This window comes from Astatotilapia calliptera, chromosome 13, assembly GCF_964374335.1.
Source record: "Astatotilapia calliptera chromosome 13, fAstCal68.1, whole genome shotgun sequence".
NCBI lineage: Eukaryota > Metazoa > Chordata > Actinopteri > Cichliformes > Cichlidae > Astatotilapia > Astatotilapia calliptera.
This window is the reverse complement of record NC_137434.1, coordinates 5,571,905-5,589,075: the sequence shown is the minus strand read 5'-3', so window position 1 is coordinate 5,589,075 and position 17,171 is coordinate 5,571,905. Positions and strand designations below refer to the sequence as shown.

Below are 17,171 nucleotides of genomic sequence, written 5' to 3'. Positions count from 1 at the left end.
TCTCTTGTGTAGTTTTGCAGTTCCTTCACAAGGCGCTGAGTGAATACCTTCATCAAAACAGGTATGGAGGCATGCTCTTATCCCTCAAATCACACTTCCAGTCTCTTTCATTGATTGGACTCTAGCTGGTGCTCATTGATTTCAATATTTTGTAGGTTTATATCCTCTGTGTAAACATTGATACATGAGAAAATCTTACCAGCCTTGTATTTGTATCAAATTGTGTGCCTCTGTCGCCCTCTGCTGTTTTCCCAGTGGTCTTGTAGGACGCCACATTGCCCAGGCTCAGCTGATGCAGTCCTGTCTAGCTGCAGTGAAGACCTCCATGCTGGTCGTCCAGAGGTCTCAGGACACGATCAGCGTGGTTTTACAGGCCCAACAGGACTGCTGCAGGCTGCAGGACACACTGGGTGACCTCTTGGGCTGCTACATACACATCCTCACTGATGGTAAGAAAGTTAGGAATTAACAAGACGAGCAGAGAACAAACAGCTGGAAGCAAACATGCAGATCCACCGTCATCTCACTGGAAAACAGGCAGCTGTCCTCATCAGTCACTGAATCCAAGACCTTTTCACTTAGATTTTAGGTATTCATTTTGTGTCACAGGTGTAGATTTCAGTGGGAGGGAGGATACAGATCCCAGTTCTACCTTCTAGCTTTGACCACACACACTATGGTGTCCATGTGACCCTGTCCCCTCTCCCACCCTGAATGTGGCAACTGTTCCCTGTGATATTATCAGGATTTGGTATAACTCAGGATCCAGGCTCAGAAAAGTACTTTGGGCAGGTTGATGAACTAATCAAATACTGTTTCCAACAATCCGTGTGTTACGTCCCCACTTAAAAGCTAGGCGATGAGGGTGGGGGACAGTAACAGTTAGATCCAGGTGGAATGAAAAGAACACCAGGCAGAGGTATTTAATATAAAATAGATCTTTATTGTAGGCAAACACCTCAATAATCATATAAATGGCAACAACAAAAGGAGACAGCACCGCTGCTTTAATGAGAAATCAGGGAGGTTAACCCAAAGTGGTAATGACCACTTCAACAAAGGAAGCAACAATAAGGCTTCAACAGAAAGAGACAGCAACGCTGCTTGCAAACAATATCCAGGCAGGCCACACAAACTAATGAAGGCTGCCGTCACTCATGGGCAATCACTGCTCAGTTAAGCACTACTCACAAAGAGCCACACACCAGACGGCTGGCCACACGCAGCAGGCTGTTCCACACCTAAGCCAGTAGCACACTCTGACCAGCACAGAGGAAATCCACCAGAAACCTCTCCCTCCTCTTCCACACTGCTCTTCTCCAGCTTATATCACCCCTGAGGGTAATTGGTTGTAACGAGAGCAGATGAGCAGCAGGTGTGACCTAAAGGAGAAGGCAGGGGCAGAGGGAGGGGCCAGAACGAAGGAGGAGGAGAGGGAGAAGACAACACCACGCCCACACATTCCCACAGCCTCCCAGGATGTAACACCGTGAAACAAGTTCAGGCTGAAGCGAACCTTTAATAGTGCGTTTTCTTTCTTGATTTCAGTCACAGCAAGGACTAACATAGAGAGGGTGTTCGTAGTGCAATTCAGAACAATGAGAGAAAGTGACACTGTTGATGTTTGTGTGTATTCAGGGCCGCGTGTGCAAAAAAACCATCATAGGATTCTAACATTTAGCTCAAGCAGCCTCTGTTCTACTGAACAAAGTTATCACAACACCAGTGAAGGCATCATCACTGCTGTAGTTTATGGACGCACACACACACACTGTAGCTATGCAGGTAAAGCTTAATTGATTTATAAACATGGAATACATTTTTTTTTCATTGATTTGTCTCTACTCTGTTCTTCTTCCTGTCTTTAGAGGAGTTCATCCAGTCTGTCCAGAGCACAGCTGGCATGGCTGTGGTGTTATTGATCAGGTCTGTTATGGGCTCTGGAGACGATGTTGCATCAGTGGTGAGTGAAAGGGACTTTTATCACTCTATGTATACCATATAACACTAATAAATTACAATTGTAGTGTTTCTTCATATACAAATCTAAACTTAAGTAGTACCTTTTTTCAGATAAAAATTATATTGAGCTGCTGTAGTCCCTCAATACTGGGTCTCATACTGTCAAATTATTTATAAGGTTTTTTCATTGAAATTAATGAGTTATTTCTGTGTTGTTGTTGTTTTTCCTTCTGTAAGCAATAATGTTATACATTATTGCTTACAGAAGGAAGTACCAAAATCAGTCAGGTTCTTGCTTCTTACTGTCCTTCTGCTAAGTCAAATATTTGATATCTTGCAGTAATATTTGATTCTTCTCTGGGCCTTGACTCGCAGTAAAGTCTTTGTCTTGTTCCTGTTTCTTTCATTTAAGGAAAAATTGTTCATGCATTTGTGTCATCGCGTTTAGATTCTTGTAATGTCCTGTTTACCAGCTTGGACAAATCATCCCTTTCTCACCTCCAATCTATACAAAATGCATTAGTCAGACTACTATCTCGTTCTAGCAAGCGTGCTCCCATTACTTCAATTTTATATTCTTTACCCAATTCAGGGCTCTAGAGTGCGACCAATTTGGTCGCAAATGCGATCAAACTTTTCAGTGGTGCGACTAAAAATAAATATTTGGTCGCACCTGTGTGGAAAAAAAAAAAAAATAAATTCATTCGCTTATTACCCACCAGTCTACCGTTGTTTACAGCGCTGTCTTTTTCTTTTTTCACTTAAATGACCTCAGACAAGAAAGCCTAATTTCTGCTGTTCAATACTGAAGAAATTTAAACTTCTTAAAATTATGCAAAATTGCAGAATATTTTTATGGTTATCTGCTATAAAAAGCCAGACCAGGAAAATCTCCTTCATGTTTTTCTGTTTTATTCTCAGTAACTTTCACACAAAGGCATCTGCTGTGATGTTCACAATTCTGATGAAGTCTCACATGTATCAGTACTGATAAATGATCAGAATTATAATATTTCTGACTGTCTGAGGCTAAATTGAATCGAATCTTTGAGGACTTTGAGAACCTGAATTGAATGGATTATAGAAATCAGTGATGATACTCAGCCCTAGTGAGCAGCCTAGGCCTGACAGAAGTGGATGTAGCTGTGGGTAATAAGAAAAGATGAAAAGAACTATTGATAACTTTTTTGTTAAGTTAAGGCCTGATCTGTCTGAAATTCATAGCCAGTGCTCTGACACGGTGCCATCAATCTTTGAATGCTGAAAAAGCACAGTGTATCCAGAAAACACATTATATGCTGCAGTAAATGCACTGCCCAAGTGTCCCCTCTCCCCACGGCCTTTCAGCAGCAGACAGCAGCAAACAGGTCGTCAGAGGAGCCGAGATGATGATTAAGTTTAACATTTTCTACAATATTGACAAAGCACTTTAAGCACAAGTTTGTTTGTTAATAATTTAGAAATGAATATTGTCTGTATGGACCCCCCCCCCCCCCCAAAAAGAAAGTGCACATGTAAAACTGCGGTGTTAAGCGATGCGGTTGAAAAATTTGAGTGTGCCTAACTTTTGTGCCGGTACGCCTAAATTTTTAAAGTTAGGCGTACCGGTGCGCCCATGTCAAAAAGTTAGTCTAGAGCCCTGCCATTGATTTTAGAATTCGTTTTAAAACTCTTATTTTAACATACAGAGCACTAAACGGCCGGGCCCCAGATTATTTATTCAAGCTTCTTACAAAAGACACTGCTGCTCGCTGTCTCCGCTCACAGAGTTTGAAGATGAGAGGGGACAGAGCCTTTCAGGCTGTGGAACAGTTTACCACCACAGCTCCGTTTGGTTGACTCTGTGGAACCCTTTAAAAGGCAGTTAAAAACTTTACTGTTTAAACAAGCTTTCTGTTGATCAATGCTTTTTAGGTTGTTTTTTTCTTCAAATAATTTTATTTACATTGAACCTTTTATATTGTGTATATTGTCTGTTTTGTTACTTAACATTCTGTTTATTTTAATCTTTGTTTACAGCGCTTTGTGACTGCCTGTCTATGTAAAGCGCTTAATAAATAAACTTTACTTACTTAGATTGCAATTATAGTAAAATAAAATGTTTATTTATGTTTGTGAACTGCATTAAATAATGAAATCATAGATTCTGGCTATAAAGGGGATCTTTTATGCTGTGTGTAGGTGTGCAGTTTGCTGCGTAGCTCTGTGCAGGATTTGGATTCGGCTCCTCAGTGGCTCAAGCAGAGGTGTGAGGGTCTGTGCAGCGGCGGACGCCCACCGGGTGTCTCTCTGTATCTGTGTCACGGTGCCCTTGCTATGCTGAGCTGGAAGGCTGCCCTACCAGGACCACAGTGGGAACAGCTGCTGCTGCTGGTCCCAAACACACTGCTGGACCTAGATGTTAGGTAGCTCTGCTCTGATACCCAATTTCTATTCTGAATATTTTTCCAGATTCTGATGAAATGGAATGTGCTGGGATGCAGTTTACAACTTTTATTTTAAGTTTTGCTTTTGTTTTTTTTCCTTTCAATAGTATAAAGGAGTCGAGTACAGCCATGGTGGTGGCTCGGGTCCTGACTCTGTGGAGTGGGGCTGCCCTGGATTGCCTGCAGGGGCAGACACAGTTGTGTCCTCCCAGCCTCCAGCAATCCCTGAGTGGAGGCTCTGACCTACAGCGACACCTGCTGGAGCACATCTACTCCCACTGGGAGCATCCGCTGGATGGTGTCCGCCACCAAACCCGGTCCTTGTTCCGCAACCACCTCCTCATCCATCAGCACACCAGCCCGTCCGTCTCTGACCCCATCGAGGATCCGTACATCACCGACCTGACTCATAATCTACTAGGGCTTGAGTGGCATATGAGGGGTAAGTTTGGCTCCTTAGGCTGCCTGGTGGAGCTCTATGGGGCAGGGTATCTGCTTAACATCCAGCCCCAATTGCCTTCATGTCTCCTGGGTTTGATGGGTGACCAGACCTTAGCTCCGTATGCCAGCGACCTACTGGAAAGGCTGTTTGTCAGCCACAAGGCACAGCTGACGAGAGAGGCTGGTGCAGCAGCGGGAGAGGCGGAGGCTTGGATGGAGTGCTGGCACCAGACGTGGGTAACTCCTCTGCTGCATGTGTTGTGCCAATCCAGGCTGGACCAAACAACGTACATCCTGGACTACTTCCTCCCCAAGCTGCTACGCTGTAGCCCCTCCAGTCTGGCACACATGGTGCAGGCCCTGCAGGACATGGCACCCACAGGTAAAGACTTGCATGTCCTTTACATCTGCAGCTGTTTTCACTCAACCCTTATTTCTCAAATGCATATTAATGTCTCTCAGCTTGACAAACTGTTATGAATGCAGTCAAAGAGTATATTCTATTGCAGTCCCAAATAATAAGCCATAATATTATTCTGCTATTTTGCTGTTCTTATTAGGTTCTGCTGGCAGCAGAGGAGCTCTAGGCGCTCTGATGACGTGCCTACGGGCAGCCAGGGCCCAGGGAGTCATACCGTCCACAGAGGGTGGTCTGTGGGGAGGACTAGTGCCGCTGTCCCTGCTCCAACAAGCTCTGATACACAAACATGATCAGGTAAGTCTGTCTGTGTCCTCAAAGCAGATGCAAGTGTTGCAAGTGTTCTTATGCATTCATCTCTCACTGTTCAGGTGAGGATGGATGCTTTGGGCTTGGTGTGTGAGAGCCACCGCAGCACAGAGGTTCTGACCTCACAGGAAATGGACCTGATCCGCCACTTCCTCCTGCCCAACCTCAACAGCCAGTCACCAGGCATCAGACAGCAAACAGTCAGCCTGCTAAAGAAGGTTAGCAGCCTTACACCCGAGGCTGTCTTTAATGTTTGGAAATGCTTTTGCTGAGCAGAGCAGGCTGTGAATTTACGTGGAGGAAAACATTGAAATCGGCACTTAATGAAACTTTGAATGTTCTGCTACACAGCTGCTCTGCAGGGTGAAGGACAGCACTCAGCTGCTGCAGAAGAGACTGAGCCAGAAGAGAGACCAGGACGAGGGAGACACAGACCAACACACTCTACGTCAGTACAAGGTAAACCACACACTCAGTTGTTTTGTTTTTTTTTCCAATAGTGTTGATATTTTTGTCTGATGAATTTATTTGTCTTGTTGCAGGCGTTCCTGTGCTGGCTGTGTGAAAGGCTGCTGGAAGTTTTGCTCCCTGGAGCCTCTTTTTCTAAATGCCTCACGTCTCTGCATCTGCTGGGTCTGCTGGGTCAGCTCTTTAGCTTCAGCACTGGTACATCAGCTGCTCGCTAGTCACCGTTTTGACTAAATTGCTCACTACACTGAACTAAAACTTCACTGATGTGTAAATATGCTGTATTAGACTCCAAGGATTACATGCATGTTAATCAGGATTTGAGGCCTTATTTCAAGATCCCAAATAGTGTAGCTTTGCATGATTCAGAGTTCAAAATAATCCATATTATTCTAACTGGGCCTTGGTACAGCTTCTCTGTTCATCTGAAACCAGCTGTTTTAACTCCTCTCCCTCTAACTGAGCCGCCTTTGTAGACAGAAACACAAAGAAAGTTAGTGCTGTGCTTAGAGCTGAGAGGACCGTATAGGACGGGGGTTGGCAACCCTGGGCACTCGTGCCACAGCTGGCACCCGAAGGGTTAACTGATGGCACGACACACAGTGAATTAATCTGAAAGGTGCATTAAAAAATAAATGGCCGGGCCAGCGGTGCACATCGCAAATTAGCTCGCATAGACACATTAGTTGTGCTGCTTCTTAATGACGGTATCTTATCTAACAACCCAAACTACCAGATTCAACTTGTAATTGGCTAAAAATCACTTAGCCTGCCGGTGGGAGGGATGTTGTTAGCTGGCAGGTTTTTTTCAAGCGATGTTGAAATTTCCAAATTTCGACACTTCAAAAGCTTCAGGAGCTGTCCGCTCAGCGCAGCATCGGCACCGCGGACATACACGGATACATCCGAAGAGTCGAGACAGAATTCACAATGAGTTTTCTGGGCTTTCAGGTGTATGGACCAATGTTTTCTTTTCTGATCAAAGCAGAAAGCTTTAATGAGCAGCTGGATTTGTCTCGCATTAACTGGCTGAGTTAATGCGACATCGAAATGCAGCATTAAAACCTGGGCTATGTTTAACATGAGCGTTCATCATTCTAACAGTGTAAATGAGAGAAATGAATGAAAACCAGAATGAGGCCCTTAAAGTTCCTTATGGCTAAACTGCCATCTGAGACTCAACTTTTAATAAACTGTTTCAGGTGGTAAAACGGAAAGATGGTGGTGTTGGGCTCTGATATGCTGCAACAGTTTGAAGTCCAGAGCTGTGTTCAAGGACGCAGTAACAGTGATTCTTGGCACAATGCATGTATGTATGTGCCTGAACCAGCAGCTTGTCTGGTGCTGGCCAGCCTCTTTATTTTGATGCCAGCCTGGTGCTCCAGCTGCGTCAGCTGCATACTCTGCCTGTTGTCACAGACTGTCCCCTCCTGTGTTTTCTCAGAGCCTGATGTTTTCGCCCTCGGTGAAGTTGTGACCTCTACATATGCTCAGAACGTCCTCTTCTGTGTCGCCAGCAATTTCCTGGAAGTCAAACAGCTCGCCTCGTCGTTAATACAGCAGCTCCCACCATCAGCTGTTGGACTTGAGGTTCTGACACGCGTCTAAATAAAAGTTTCTGTTACTTCAAAAACAAAAAACGTTTTTTTCTTAGATTTTTGTAATTCTTGTTTTTGTTTAGTGCAGACATTGATCTCTGGTCTCTTTGTTTCCAGGTGCCCGAGAGGATGCGCTCCATTCTTCAGGCTGCTTTGGACCTTAGTACAAGCACCAAACCTTTTGACAGCGTTACAGCTGCCCACCTCCTCAACCTGCTGCTCCCCCAGCAACACCTGAGCCAGTCTTTGCTGCACTGCGCCCAGCAGCAAGGCCTCGATTACCAGCCTCTTTCCATACCAGCCCAGGCTTCTGATATGCTCATTTTGGAGCTCAACACTCTGGCAGGTGAGATCCACGTTTGCAGACCAGCCGCAGAATTTCATGTGCATATAGCGTATGTTGAACTGTGCTGCTTTCTGTCCTCAGTGGTTCAGTTCTTGCTGCGCTGCCTGCAGTCTGAGGTGTCGAGGGCAGAGGCATCTCTGTTGCAGGCAGCTGCTTCCTTTCCTCTCTATGGCAGAGCTCACTGCATCACTGCTGTCCTGCAGCATCTAAACACAGAGTAAGAACAAGAATTGCATCTACACAATATTCAAATTAGCCACGATCTCTTATCATGGGATTATTACATGTGTATATATGTGCGTGCGTGTGTGTGTTTAGGAGTTTGAGTCAGACTGAGCAGTGGAGATTCCTGGTGTCAGAGCTGGTTGCTGTGTGCTACAGGATGTCTGACGTGGTCTCCCCTGTAGTCCAGAGCTCCTCTCCAGAAGGACTCATCCCCATGGATAATGACTCAGGTCTTCTATGTGCAGTATAACTACAAGTCTACACTGTAGAATTCATCAGGAAAACAGTTGCTGAAATTACAAGAACCCTGGAACACAAATAGAGAAACTGTTACATGCATAACACAAAAATGACACTGAAATCAGATGAAAAAACTCCAGCTTGCCTTGTTTGTGTTTTGGACAGAGACCTCAGCAGGGCTGCAGAAGATCCTGCAGGAGATTCAGCCCAGGGACACCAACGACTTCTTCACCAGCGCAAGAGAGCTGGAGACACAGCAGGGGGACGATCACACACAGACCCCATCACTTGACACAGGTAATGTAAACATTTCCCTGGTATCTTGGCTCTTTAAGTGCAGTACCTGTGATCTCCTGGTGAGGGAAGTGTTTCATGTGGTAACTTTACACGATGCACAGTCTGGACCCTGCAAGTTCAACAAGTGCAACTTCACAGTCATAATGGAAACTGAATAGTGTTAATGTGTAACACAATCAAACAGAAATATTGAATTTGAGCACAGTATGAGACTTCCTGTTTCGACTGCATACAGAGGTTTAGTTTGCCACATTACTTAATAAGACAACCAAACCTTGCATGCATGTGCTGGCTGTAGGTGGTGAGGGCTATAGGGTGACGGCTCAGATGGTGCTGGTGTGCTGCTGGCGGACAATGAAGGAAGTGGCCATGCTGCTCGGACAGCTGTGTCAGAGCCTGCCTCTGCACTACACCAATGACAACGTGTGCACGCACACCGGGCTCATCACAGAGCAACAGGTGAGACCCCAGACACCAATGCATACACCCCTCGCATCCTATTACTGCATTTATCTCATACACAACAGAGGGTAGTTCAGCACGTTAGTTATATTACTGTTGTTGAAAATATGAAAATAAAATTGTTCTGACTGTGAACTTTTTTTATAGAAGTTTGATTAGCAGGTTATGGGCCAGGGTCAGTGATGTAAAACATCAAGTAATTGTTCATTCAAAGCTATAATTAATTATTAAGCTAGTTAAATGTGACAGTTTTCAAATGTTAGATGTTTTTAAGTTATATTACAAATCATTCAGACATTGTTAGTAATAATAGACCTTCCTGACTCTCAGTTGCAACCTGTGGAGTGATTTCTGTGTGATGCAGGTAGAATTTTTTTGCATAAATTAAAAGCATGTCATGTTTCCTGAGCGAGTTCCCTTAATATCAGTCTGTCTGTTCCTATCGGTGGAAATGAGGAACACTAGCTAACAGTAACTTAGAATGAGTTAGTCACTGATTTGAACTCAGACCATGTATTCAAAAACAGACTTGAAATGAGGACAACCAAGCAAACATGCTGTGGTTCAGATAGTATTTTGCCAGCACAATTAGCACAGGTGAGCAAATAAGCTAAGGTTAGATAGCTAGCTTCTACATCGAGTATCGAGCAATATGTTTGTACCAGCAGGCGAACTAACGCTCAGGAGTTATTCTGAGCGTGTGTAAAAGATAAGCTGGTAATAGTCTGGTATACTTTTCTAATAATCAGACTGTCCCTTTAAAAAAAACCAGAGTCTGAGTACCACAGTGACCTGTTTGTATTCAAAGCCCCACATATCCCACTCGTCCGTATTAACATAATGCTCCATTGTTGTTCCAAACTACGTGAAACATTGAGTCAGACTGTTGCATCGTTACCAATTAGAACCAATGCACCTGGGTGCAATAACTGAAACAAGCTGTGGAAGTGGGAAAGTATTAAGAGTCAGACAAACACTATCACCCAGTTTCCCAGACATGGATTAATTGTAGTCCTGGACAAGAAGAAAAATTCAGCTAAAAAAGACGAGGATTAAGTCATGTCTGGGAAAACAAGACAAACCATGTGAGCTTCAGTCTTTTCATATTATTTCTTGCCAGTGAAAAACTAAAATATTTCATACATTCACACATAGATTTTAAGCACAGCTTTTACCTTAAAAATTAACATTGTAGGTCATATGTTTTATAATTATTTTGTTTCATGTTTGATGTTGGATTTTAGGCATAGATGCTGACTCAAATCAGTAGGGATGTTCCAAAGAACAAGAACTTATTGGTGACAGTCAGGGGCTGATTTTATGAATAATTGAATAAATGTTAAACGGCCCAAAGTGAAAGGGGGAAAAAACTGCTGCATGACTACAGCATGTAGATGTGGTCTGCAACGCTGGGTAGCACCTACATGCAAACAAGGCAGTTATCTTGCCAAAACGTTCTGTTTTTATTGTCACAATGATCTTTCAGAATTATCCAGACTGTGAATGTAGTGAAAGACGAGCACTGATATTACTCAGTGCATCCCTACATGTCAGTATGAATTGCATAAACCTCTTAATCTATCTGTTGTAGTTAACCTGTATAAGAAATGACATTTAAAATAGCATAAGCTCTGCTCCCTCCAGTGTATTAATTTATGTCAGGGCCTGTGGATGTGTGTCACATCGTCCTCAAACACTGCTGTCACGTCTCAGCTCTGCCTTGTCCCCATTCCTTGTGTGTGTGTGTGTGTGTATATATATATATGTGTGTGTGTGTATATATGTATGTATATATGTATATGTATGTATATATGTATGTGTATATATGTATGTGTGTATATATATATATATATATATATATATATATATATATAACCAAGCTGTAACAGCTAAGCTTTGTTACTATAGCGTGCTGCCAAGGATAGGGAAGCCCTCTCTGTTATTACTGATTTCATACAATCTACAAAGACAAACGCCTGACCTGAATGTGGACTCCACTGGGGTCTCATGCGGGATCTAGAAAGCGAATAGTTATGTCTATAACTTCTGTTCCCTGAAGGAGAGGAACGCGGTACAACACATAAGTATGGGATATCACGCCCTCGTGTGTCCTGGCTGAAGAAACCTTTATTCACGCCTTTAAGGCAGATGATGTGCGATGACACGTGCACGGCCCCACCTGCACATATAGCCGCTGTCATCCCTCAGTTCGATAGCCGCTCTTCACCGAGCCAAACTGCTCAGTGGGGCCACCTTGTGTTGTAACTCGTTCCTATCCTTCAGGGAACAGAAGTTATAGACATAACTATTCGTTCCCTTTCAGTCAATTCACTCGGTACAACACATAAGTATGGGACATATATACACGCCCCACAGAGGAGCCACCGAACCGGAATCGGACCACCACATCCTTAGTGAGTGGTAGACCCAGCAGAAATGACAGCATGAGCCACCGAAGGGGCTGTAACGTCCAACCAATAAAACCGCACAAAAGTGTGTGGTGATGCCCAACTAGTTGCCATACAAATATCAGCTACAGGCACCCCTTTAAAAAGAGCCCATGAGGTTGCCATCCCCCTGGTGGAATGAGCTCTCACCAGTGAGATAGCTTCTATAATCCAGTGGGACAGCCTCTGTTTGGACAGAGCTCTACCTCTATTTGGATTAACGAAGCAGACAAACAGCTGGTCACATAAACACACAGTCTGAGTGCGCTCAATGTAGGTGTGTAGCACATGCACTGGACAAAGAGAATGCTGCATCCTCTGCTCCTCAGATGTAAAAGGAGGGGAGCAAAAGCTCAGACACTCAAACTCCATTGAGCTATAAGATGCAGGCATGATCTTCGGAAAATAGGCAGCATCAGGCAGCATGTGGCCATCAGGAGAGAGGGTCGGTAACCATGGCAACGCATGTAAACGCATGGCAAGGGGCCGGTAACCATGGCAACGGGCCGGTAACCAGGGCAACGCATGGCAACGGGCCGGTAACCAGGGCAACGCATGCCAACGGGCCGGTAACCAGGGCAATGGGCCGTAACCATGGCAACGCATTTAAACGCATGGCAACGGGCCGGTAACCACGGCAATGGGTCATAACCATGGCAACGCATGTAAATGCATGCCAACAGACCGGTAACCATGGCAACGCATGCCAACGGACCGGTAACCATGGCAATGCACAAACAGTGGCAGTTAAGCTAAGTTCAAGTCAGCAGACAACGGAGCTAACTAGCAGCAGCTAGCTAGCCCAACTCAACAGAGGTGTTCTCAGCGAAGTGAAGAGCGTAAGAACTGAGGGATGACTGTGATGACAGTGGCTATATGGGCAGGCGGGGCCGTCCGTGTCATCACACGTCATCTGCTTTAAAGGCGTGAATAAAGGTTTCTTCAGCCAGGACACGCGAGGGCGTTATATCCCATACTTGTGTGTTGTACCGAGTGAATCGACTGAAAGGGAACCGTTTACACTCTGCTATCCCAGTATGAGTTCTTTGCTAAAAAAAGAAAGAAAGGAAAACAGTGTACGGTTATACAGTTTATGTGTGTATATTGTGAATTCTGTAGAAAGGAATGCTGTGTGTGTGTGTGTGTGTGTGTGTGTGTGTGTGTGAGAGAGACCCCCACAGCAGGAGGCCCTTGAATTAGCATCCGCCCTCGTTAGCACCGCGCTTTCATTTGAGGCCCAATCCCGCTGGTTTAACAGCCACGACGCCTCTCCCTTTCCACTGCATTCTTTCCAAATCACTTCCACCACCAGCAGGAAAAGACAGAGCACTGCAAACAACAACAACACACACACACACACACACACACACACACACACACAGGAATAGTTGTCTGAGTGTTTCAGCATGTGAGCGTCCATAATAACAACGGTACCAGACATAGGCTGTGTTTGTCTTTGTAGGGGGTAATGAGTGTGTGTTTGCTTGTTGACAGTGTATTTACACTGAGAGAGAAAGCAGGAAGGATCAGAGGCTTTTATGTGCTGAATGGGTGGTTTTTCTTTGTTTTGGACTGCAGGTTAACCTGCAGCATCTTGAGCAGTGTTGGCTAACAATTACGTACAATCTGTGGCACATACTGTGTGTTCTGAAGCAGCTTGTGGATTTCACACTTTGGTTCTATTTGTACTTTTTTTCTGATTCATATGCTTCATGATGCTTTCGCAACTCTGTGAGATTCTGCAATGTTTTTCTTTTTATTGTTGTGACATTGATTTTAAATCTAGGCGATGTGAGAAGCGTGTAGATCAGCGGTCCCCAACCTTTTTTGCGCCACGGACCGGTTTGTGCCCGACAATATTTTCACAGACCGGCCTTTTAAGGTGTCGCGGATAAATACAACAAAATAAAACTAGTACCGGTACCGAAAAAAAAGATTTATTCATAGCACACGTGAAAAGACCACGGAAAACAGAGTTAACAAAATAACTGCTTATTTAAGCAGTTATTTAACAAACGCAGGCAGACAAGGAAAATCTGAACTTGAGCTCTTTTATCTTCATTCAGTTGTCATCAGTTTCACACTGTGTGTGTGTGTGTGTGTGTGTGTGTGTGTGTGTGTGTGTGTGTGTGTGTGTGTGTGTGTGTGTGTGTGCGCATCGATAGTGAATCTGTTCACATTGACAGACAGTAGGATGATTGTGAAAGGGTTTGGGAAGTTGGATCTGCTGAAGTCTCTGCGTACAAAGTCTTGCTGCCCTACCGCAGTGATGACATGCATGTGTGTAGTGTTTGTGTGACCGAAACACAACTCCTTCCAAAAACGTGTGTGAGCTCGACACCTCCTGTGGTCCTCACCAGCATCCTGTGTGACATCCTTGTTGGCCTGGCTAGCAGCTCTGCACTGTTGTTGTGGGTGAAACCATGGCAACAAGAGCAGCTGGCAGTGATGCTGTAATTTCTTTTAATTCCTTTCTAATTTATTTTTATGTTTAAGCGTTTAGGTTGAGACCTTTCCAACTTTCTCGAGTTTTTCAAGATGACAAACATTTTTTTTCAGTTTTTTGTTTGCAAGAAGTAAAGAAATTAGGAAGCTGTCCTGCTGCTCTGTACAGTCACTTCAGAAAGTCTTTACATTGTAAAGTTCACATTTTTTCCCCCCCCATCTCAGATCTCAAATTATTTAATATTTTGAGTGTTAAGATATATTTAAAAATACCAAAAGGTGAATGTAATTTAGAAGCTGTTTGCCAATCAGCCTTATACAGCTGAAATAGAAGAACATGTTATTTACCATCAGACCAAAAAAGGAGAAACAGGCCAAGTCAAAAACCACTACAGCTGATTTTTGAAAAATCGCCTATTCACCATTCACCGCTTTGGTTAGGGAGGCAACTTTAGCCGAAACGCTGGTAGTTTGGTACAGTTACCCTGATTTATGGCTATTTTTTATCATAGGTGTCCTAATATGCAGTGTGAACTGGTGAGTTTGTATACGCACAATTCGCCCTTTTCTAAACTATGTGTAATCAATTGAGCTTGTCACATGTGGCCCCCAGTCACGTTATGAAAGCAAACAGGACAACAGCAACATCTAAGGGTTTGAATGCTTGTGTAAATGAAAGAGTCCAGTTTTTTTTTTTTTTAATGTTAAAAAAATTGAGTGTAGACTTGAATGTCATCCTTATCCATTCAAAATTCAATCTACAACACCTGAAAGTTTGCAATAAGAGGTGTGTGTGTGTTTGACACAGACCACCGAAGTAGCTGGTCAGCTGGAGTTTGACAGCATATTTGGCATAGCTGGGAGCTCAGAGCACTGGTTACAAAGAGGAGGCAGACCATGTGTTTGGCCTGCTCTGCGTCTGAGAGGGAAACACACCCACATCCTTAGACAGGCAGAGAGGCATGCACGCGCAGTCTCACACACACACTGAATGCATTGTCTGACATCTCCATATATTTGCTCTCTTGTACATAATATTTACTTTGCAATGCTTTATTTGAAAATCTAAGTTCTAAAAATAAGAGTTCATCCACAGAGTTTCCCACAATGGAATAAAAATATACGCTTTAAAACCACCTTTACCTGTCAAAGGTGGTGTGGGGTCCTGAGTTTCATTTTAGGGCTTCCTAAAGAATGAATATGGACTACACTTTAACAAAGGGACAGGAAGAGATCCCACAAGCTTGCTTACAGTGGGGCAAAACAGTATTTAGTCAGCCACCAGTTGTGCAAGTTCTCCTGCTTAAAAAGATGAGGCCTGTAATTTTCATCATAGCTATACCTCAACTATGAGAGACAAAATGAGAAGAAAAAAAATCCAGAGAAATCATATTGTCTGGTTTTTAAAGAATTACTTTGCAAATTATTGTGGAAAATAAGTATTTGGTCAATAACAAAAGTTCATCTCAATACTTTGTTATATACCCTTTGTTGGCAATGACAGAGGTCAAATGTTTTCTGTCTTCACACACTGTTGCTGGTATTTTGGCCCATTCCTCCATGCAGATCTCCTCTAGAACAGTGATGTTTGTGTTGCCCAGCCCAAAGAATTTCAACTCCCTCCAAAGATTTATCCTATGGCGTTGAGATCTGGAGACTGGCTAGGCCACTCCAGGACCTTGAAATGCTTCTTATGAAGCCACTCCTTCATTACCCGGGCGGTGTGTTTGGGATCATTGTCATGCTGAAAGATCCAGCCACGTTTCATCTTCAATGCCCTTGCTGATGGAAAGAGGTTTTCATCCAAAATCTCACGATACATGGCTCCATTCTTTCCTCTACACAGATCAGTCGTCTTGGTCCCTTTGCAGAAAAACAGCCGCAAACCACCCCCATGCTTCACAGTAGGTATTGTGTTCTTTGAAAGCAACTCAGCATTATTTCTCCTCCAAACACAACAAGTAGAGTTTTTACCCCAATTTTCTGTTTTGGTTTCATCTGGCATTCTCCCAATCCTCTTCTGGATCATCCTGCGCCGGTCAGAAAAGGATCCTGCTGTAGAAAGTAATATTAAATACATTCTAACAACAGCGATCCTCTCTAGCAAACTTCAGACAGGCCTGGACAAGTACTGGCTTAAGCATGGGACACGTCTGGCCTGGCGGCGTAGTGTGTTACTGATGGTAGCCTTAGTTACTTTGGTCCCAGCTCTCTGCAGGTCATTCAGTAGGTGTGTGGTTCTGAGACTTTTGCTCACCGTTCTTGTGATCGTTTTGACCCCACGGGGTGAGATCTTGCGTGGAGCCCCACATTGAGGGAGATTATCAGTGGTCTTATATGTCTTCTAATTGCTTCCACAGTTGATTTCTTCACACTTCGCTGCTTAATTATTGCAGATTCAGTCTTCCCAGCCTGGAGCAGGTCTACAATTTTGTTTCTGGTGTCCTTTGACAGCTCTTTGGTCTTGGCCGTAGTGGAGTGTGACTGTTTGAGGTTGTGGACAGGTGTCTTTTATACTGATAACGAGTTCAAACAGGTGCCATTAATGCAGGTAACGAGTGGAGGACAGAGGAGCATCTTACAGAAGCAGTTACAGGTCTGCGAGAGCCAGAAATCTTGCTTGTTTGTAGGTGACCAAATACTTATTTTCCACCATAACTTGCAATTACATTCTTTAAAAATCAGACAATGTGATTTTTTTCTGGATTTTGTTTTTTCTCATTTTGTCTTTCATAGTTGAGGTATAGCTATGATAAAACTTACAGGCCTCTCTCATCTTTGCACAATTGGTGGCTGACTAAATACTGTACCAAGGAATAAAAACCACTGATTGTCAACTTTTTGCTTTTCCTAATCTGGTCAGCTATGTACTGTAGAAGTCACAATGATTATGCTGCGAACTTAAACTCTTTTATTAAAACAACATTTGATTGTTTCGCAGATGGATTTTCTGTCAATACAAGCAAAACTAGTGCTGAGCAGAAAATGTCAACATCATATTTTTTTGATTGGACACAGACTGAAATGTTTGGATGGTTGCCGAGTTAGTACAAGATACAACGTTAGTTACATCATTTGCAGTAAGCA

The 17,171-nt window shown here is 43.7% G+C and overlaps 1 protein-coding gene across 1 annotated transcript in view; it reads left to right on the top strand.

Annotated features, from left to right (window-relative positions):
- thada (THADA armadillo repeat containing) overlaps positions 1–17,171 on the top strand; it is a 119,448-nt gene that overhangs the window by 1,732 nt on the left and 100,545 nt on the right. The window contains exons 7-21 of the mRNA XM_026190295.2: positions 13–61; positions 256–449; positions 1,869–1,963; positions 4,144–4,367; positions 4,496–5,211; positions 5,390–5,544; positions 5,619–5,774; positions 5,908–6,015; positions 6,099–6,222; positions 7,469–7,614; positions 7,740–7,968; positions 8,050–8,185; positions 8,287–8,423; positions 8,599–8,730; positions 9,029–9,189. Of these exons, the coding sequence (XP_026046080.2) occupies positions 13–61; positions 256–449; positions 1,869–1,963; positions 4,144–4,367; positions 4,496–5,211; positions 5,390–5,544; positions 5,619–5,774; positions 5,908–6,015; positions 6,099–6,222; positions 7,469–7,614; positions 7,740–7,968; positions 8,050–8,185; positions 8,287–8,423; positions 8,599–8,730; positions 9,029–9,189 (2,762 nt within the window). The remainder of the gene's footprint in view (positions 1–12; positions 62–255; positions 450–1,868; positions 1,964–4,143; positions 4,368–4,495; positions 5,212–5,389; positions 5,545–5,618; positions 5,775–5,907; positions 6,016–6,098; positions 6,223–7,468; positions 7,615–7,739; positions 7,969–8,049; positions 8,186–8,286; positions 8,424–8,598; positions 8,731–9,028; positions 9,190–17,171) is intronic.